The 6,284-nt window shown below is 53.8% G+C and overlaps 1 protein-coding gene across 2 annotated transcripts; it reads right to left on the bottom strand.

The window, feature by feature from the left end:
- Positions 1-6,055, bottom strand: PHB1 (prohibitin 1). Of its 2 annotated transcripts, none has more exons than XM_074561803.1 (7): positions 5,966-6,055; positions 5,327-5,452; positions 4,744-4,905; positions 4,164-4,306; positions 3,399-3,515; positions 2,125-2,220; positions 1-1,162 (listed from the first exon to the last, which is right to left on the bottom strand). In XM_074561803.1, the coding sequence occupies exons 2-7, from the start codon at positions 5,412-5,414 to the stop codon at positions 950-952; spliced, it is 819 nt and encodes a 272-aa protein (XP_074417904.1). In that variant the 5' UTR covers positions 5,415-5,452; positions 5,966-6,055; the 3' UTR covers positions 1-949. The 2 variants fall into 2 exon arrangements, with proteins under 2 accessions (XP_074417904.1, XP_074417905.1); XM_074561804.1 differs by having other exon boundaries at positions 5,926-5,989.
- Between the last annotated feature and the right edge of the window lie 229 nt (positions 6,056-6,284).

Here is a 6,284-nt window from a genome sequence, read left to right as displayed (position 1 = left end):
TACACTTGGGACCGTGACATTTATTGAAGGCTGGTTACACAATCTCACTCATCACATCCTCCTCACGATTCAGTTTCCCTAAATAAAAAGAGCATTGATGTAACACAGAATTCTGCCCACCTCTGACTGCCTGAGCCACGGAGCACCGAGTCATCCCCCCTTTGTCCCAGGTGCCATCTGGAATAGGCCAACTGCCACTTCTACTGACCTTGGTGAAAGAAGGGCAGGCAGCAGCAAACAGATCAGTGTGCGGCAGCAGGGGGAGAAGTGGAGATGCCCCATGTACATGAGAAGTATTTCCTGCAGAGGAAGTATCTTCTCTTCTCCATGCCTGAAATCCATCTACTACATGAAGTCAATCTCTGCTATTCTCACCCCCAGCCACAATCCACTCGATCTGTGCCTCCAGCTATCAGTGCTATGGCTCAGCCAGGCACGGCAGAGCCACTGTCCTAAGAGCTGAGATGTCCTCTTTCTCCCAGCTGACACCTGAAGAGACTGGCTTGACTGAAGACTGAGCCCTGAGTGTTCCTGTTCCGTAGTCCAGGACCTGCAAGTCTGTAACGACCCTGGCTCAGCCAGCCTAAAGGCACTGAAGCATCGCTGTGACACCGGATTGATACAGCACTCTTGTGGTCAGGGAGTCACCTGGGCTACCTGTTTGCCAGGAGTGAACAGATGAAAACTCTGCTCCTGTTGCTCAAACTGCCTGGAAAGGGGCAATTCTCAAACCTAGCTTAATGGTCAGTGGGGCCACTCCTCTGACCGTACATGGGAAGAATGCAGGCTTCTTGTCAAGAGCGTTCAGTTTTATTTGATTAAGATTTCAAAATGGGTTGAATTTTAATTTCCTCTGCTTTTACCAATGAGGAAATTGCAAAGATTCTTTTGGAAAGGGCTGATCTGGTAGGTAGAGGTGATGAGGCTAGCTATGTTCGCAGAGCCAGGTTCACTGCGGCAGCTGGAGGAGCACAGACTGTCCAGAGGGCAGATAGGTGATGTTGCGGGACCGTGAGAGCTGGTACGCAATGTCTTCAGCTGCCTCCAGCTTGCGCAGCTCAATTAAGCCATCGCCCGCAGTGGCCAGCGAGTTGGCAATCAGCTCGGCTGCTTTTGAGTCTCCCTCAGCAGAGATGACAGCGGCTTTCTTCTGCTGCTCAGCCTGAAAGTACATGGGTGAGAAGGGGAATAAGCAACAGAAAAGAAGCACAAAAGAGAGGGAAGATGCTAGTGTCACATTTAAAACAGAAATTCCCACTTCACCACCCTACTGTTCTTTTCCCCAGCAGGAGAGCTAAGATAGAAGGCTGTATTCTGTTAGACTGTTTTTCTGCCTACCGTGGAAAACAGGTTAAAAAATCATCTTGAAATTGCCTTATCAGTCTTAACCTCATGAAACATTACCCCACCACAGGGCACTCCTGGTGGAAAACTGCCTATGAAAGATTCAAGAACTTCAGTGGAGTTAAAACCAGGTCAGATAAACACTTCTGTTTAAATCATCATGGCTGATTACATGCATCTTACTGTACCCACTGGATTAATTTTGGGTGTAGTTGCAGGTTCTTAGAATCTCAACAGGCACGTTCTCACTGTACCAGGGTACTTTAACACAAAATTGTTTCTGTGGATGCTCCCCGAGATCCCGGGTTGATCTCAGATTATGGGGTCTTGCAAGATGCAGCCAGTAACACTCCTAGGACACAGGCCCCTGTGCCCGTGGTATCAAACACCATGGAAAGCTTCGGCCACCCCCTCAAAAATCACAAACAGCAGGATCACTTGGGTTGCAAATCTCAACCCTGAGCCCTGCTTCTAACTGACGCTTTCTCCTGAGCGCTGTTTCCTCCCTCCTTCTCCACACAGACATTTCTGTTCAGCACTCCAATAAGACTGTGACACAGTACTGGAAGGAAGAAAAAAGACCCACAAACCCAACCTTAGGCTTTATCTGTCCAACAATCATATGCCAGAGCTGAGAACCATGTCAGCATTATGACACTAAGTGACTTTGTCATACAACCTGCCCAGTCTCCTGGACAGGGAAGTGAGATCTTCGCTGCAAGCTGGAGTGGGAAGGAAATACCAGGAACCATTTCCAAGTTTCTCAGAAGGACAAGGTACCTTTTCCACAATGAATCTGGCTCTCTCTGCTTCTTGCTGGGCTACTTGCTTCATTTCCACCGCCTCCGTGAACTCCTTGCCAAAGGTCAGATGGGTCTGCAGAGCAGAAATCAAGCAAAGTTCACAACGCTGAGTTTACAGCGGCACCACTGTGACCCACGCAGCTCCCGGTGGGGGGAGGCAGCCTGGCTGCATCAGGGAAACTGGAGTGGAAATAGAAAGCCAGTATCCCTAAAAGAACAGAAACTGGGACAAGCAGGCCTCCCCATCCAGTTCTGAAGTCCTAAGGGAGATGTCACAAGTGCAGCTCCAGTCCAGCAGACCAGTAACACCAGTACCTTCAGAGAGACACCACGCGCTCCTGCCACCGCCGCTTGCTCGAGCACTCGGCAGAGGGAGCCCGCTCACCCAGCGCTCCCCTCCCAGGCAGGGGAGCCCGCTGTCGGCCAAGCCACCCTACACCTTTCATGCCCCATTATGCACTGGTGTGCTCAGCCCCGCTGTTTGCGGCTGCAGGCTCCTGGCATGGCACAGGGAAAGGTGAATTTCTTTCAGGAGGGCGCTCAGTGGAAAGCACCAGATACAAAGAGTCACAATCTCAGGTTTTGCAGAAACAAAGTCTCCTTCCCGCAAAGGCTTCCTATATGTTCAAAGCCAAATGAAACGGCTCGTGTTCCTTTCCTTTAAGCAGGCTTTGGAGGGAACCCCAGAAGAGAGAGGGAGAGGGGCACGTACAAGCCAGATTACAACAGATTTAATTTACAAAGCTTATAGGGAGATAGGAGAGGGAGGAGGGGAGAGCTTGAACAGTCTCAGAAGATGACAGAGTCAGGAGAAAACCTAATACTTGGAGAAAAAAGGATGCTATCAAGAGTATTTTCACTACCTCCTCATGCCTAGCACTTTCTCCCTGTATGTCAGGGTGCTCGTGGAACAGCGGGCTTCCCTAAAGCAATGTGCAGCCTGATCCACCATCCACAGAAGCATTTGCTCTTCATTTTAACTATAAAAGCCCTGCAACAGTGGAGTCTGTCAACACGTCAGTGCAGCTGAGCCTTCAAGGGCTTGCTCAAGGTCACCCAAGGCCAGCGACAAAGCCAGAAGTACTGACTTGAGCTGCAGTCACCACATCACATGCCCCTGCAGACAGACAAACACAGTCCACACACCCAAACTTCCAGCCCACTCTTCAGCCTTCTGTCTCTGAGTCTCTTCTCCACTGCCCTTACCGGAGCACACTCCAAAGACAGAAACCAAAAAGGGAGAACTCTTACCAAGGACACGTCATCCAGAATGAGCCCGAAGGTCGCTGCTCTCTCCGTGAGGTCTTCGCTCACTTGCCTCGAGACCAGCTCTCTCTGAGTGATCAGTTCTCCAGCATCAAAGCGAGCCTGGAATTGGGATGGACACCAGTGAGGAGACAGCTCCGAGAAGTGATGGATTCTCCATGCCCTGCCTGTCTTTGCACCCACGAGCCCCAGTGTTAACCCAGTTCTCCCAAAGCCAGCACACACCGAGCTGCCCAGGCATGTGAAGCAGGAGAAAGACTGAATGAATGACTGCGAATTTAAGTATAAGTTGGAGAGGAGGTTGTGCAGGTGAGCACTTAACACAAAAACTTGACTAGAGCTAGTTAACGATTATTTGTCAGTCCCCAGGGGATGCTTCCAAAGCCAGAGATCTTCAGGAAGCTGATACAGGAGAAGTGAAAATCCCAGTCTCCTGACTTGCAACTCCCATCCTGAAGAGCAGAGCCAACACCTAAGAGCAGGGAACGAAGAAACTTTTTTCCATCCAGAGATCATCCAAACTGAATCAAGCCAGGCCAAGCAGTCAGAATGACCCAGACACAAACAATTAGTGTAGCTACAATTAACTTTTTATTTTTATTTTACTTTTATGGCCCGTAAGAGCCTGGGGGTGAAAAGAGAAGCCTTAGTCTGGAGCACGACATATTCCACACTCCAGCAGGTCCTCACTGCTAAAAGGAGGAAAGAAAGAGGACGGGCAGAGCCCAGCAGCTTTCACGCTGTCCTTACCACAACAGACTTGAGGATTTCGGTTGTGATTGAGGGCAGGACACGCTCATCGTAGTCCTCTCCAATACTGGTGAAAATCCGCGGTAACTGGGCAGTCACTGGTCTAAACAGGATACGCAACGTGATGTTCACGTTCTGTAGATCTGTGTGAAGAAAGTCACAAGTTTAGTGGCAAACCGCAGGCACAGGAGACATCCTGAAGCTGTCCTCCCCAGGGCAAATAAAGGAGAAATAATAAACATTCAGACTTCTTTTTCCCAGCAAAGAAGAGTTATTTTTACTGCTCCTTTCACCATGGGATCCAAATCCTCCTGACAGATAAGATTTAAGCTTCAGTTTGTTTGCGATGTGGGGAGTTACTTGCCCTACTGTAAAGGCAGAGACTTTATGTGGAAAGGGACGACTTACAGGACTGAAGGAAGGGTCCCTCTCTCTGTTCTGTAACTAAAAAACACAGGTGAAACCATTCCTGACTCTGTTCCAAGCTGGACTCAGGAGACATGGGATCTCCACATCCAGAAGAAAAAAAAAATCATCAGAGCACCCGGTTCTCGTAGGGCTGCTGGGTCCGAACACTCACCTTTACTGCCAGTGATCACAGGAATGTTCCGGGGGCGAGAGCGGCAGTCGAAAATGATGGGCTTCTGTACCCAGGGGATGAGGAAGTGGGTACCTTCTCCTACCACTGTGTCCTGGACCCCGCGGAATCGGTCAAAGATGACGGCTCTGTGGCCCGCATCAACTAGAGAAGAAAACAGCAGGTCAAGCGCAATTCCCCAGTTGCTGCCCGTTGCACTTGTACACCGGAACCTCCTCCACGGAACGCTCCATCGAGGACAGTTAAAGCCTTTTACTACAGGAGACCAGTGAAATTAATTAGATCATTTGGGGCAATGAGGCCAAGAGGGGACGCAGCCATGACTCCCCGTCCCCCAGTCTGCCCACAAGGGCAGCAACTACTCGACAGTTTCCTAGAGAAAGGGCCCCACAAACCCTCTTGCTTGTGCAACACACAAGGTATAAAGCAGCCCGGCAAGGCTTCGTGTCTGTTCTCCCCCGATTCCATGAGCAATAAAAGCACAGAACAGCCAAGATACAGACAAAAATAATAATAAAAAAAAAGATACAAAGTGAACTGGAAGCGCTCGGCTTCTCCCACTCACCATTGTAAAGAGCAGAATTGACAACTCCACCTGCCACAGCCAACCCCAGGCCGAGCTTCCCAAGGCTTTCAAACACCTTCGCAGCCATTTCACACGTCCGGTTCCAGCCCCTTTAAAAAGCCCCTCCTGCGAAACCCCCCCAGCTGGTTAAAACCCTACGAAGCCGGAAGGCGGGGGGCTCCCGTGAGTGGGCGCCCAGGGAGCCGAGGACGAACCCCCCTCCACAACACCCAGCCCGCAGCGGGGCCATCCCCAGCCGCTCCCCCTCCCCGCCGGCCGCCGCCTCGGCCCCGCCGGCCCCCTCCACCCGCCGCCTCTCCTCCCGGGGCCCGGCGCCGGAGGCGGGCAGCACCCCACGCAGGCCCAGGCCGCTGCCCCGACCCCCGCCCCGGATCACAGCCCGCTCCAGCCCCCCGGCGCTAACCCCGCTCCAAGGCCCTCCGCACCCGCCCCGGCCGCCGCCCGCAGCCAGGCCTCCCCCTCCCCGCTCCCTTCCAGGCCTATCGCCCCCAGGACAGGCGCCCCGTGGGCCGAGGCCCCGCTCCCGCCCGCAGGCCTCGGCTCGGCCCCCGCCGCGCCCTCCGGCCCCCGAGACCCACCGCGCCCCCGGCCCCGCTCCCCTCCCGCGGCGCCCCTGACCTCCACATGAATCCGCGGCCGCCCGCCCCAGCGCGCCTGCGCGCCGCCCCAAGACGCCCGCCTCCCATTGGCCGCGCGCCCTCCCGCGGCATTCTGGGATATGTAGTTCTGCCTGTCCGTTCCCGCGGCCCGGCGGCGCCAGACTCCCGGCGAGCCCCGCGGCGGCCGGCTAGTTGAGCAAGGCTGCTTCCCATTGGCTGAGGCTTCTCCGCCGCGCGCAGGGCCTCTTGGGAGCTGTAGTCCTGGCGGCGGGGAGCCACGTGGGGGCTGCCCCGGGCCGGTGCGGGGCTCTGCGGGGCCCGAGGTGCGGCCTGGAGGC

This window comes from Larus michahellis, chromosome 18 (assembly GCF_964199755.1).
Source record: "Larus michahellis chromosome 18, bLarMic1.1, whole genome shotgun sequence".
Classification (NCBI taxonomy): domain Eukaryota; kingdom Metazoa; phylum Chordata; class Aves; order Charadriiformes; family Laridae; genus Larus; species Larus michahellis.
Note: the sequence above shows the minus strand (reverse complement) of the source record. Positions and strands in the feature narration are given on the sequence as shown.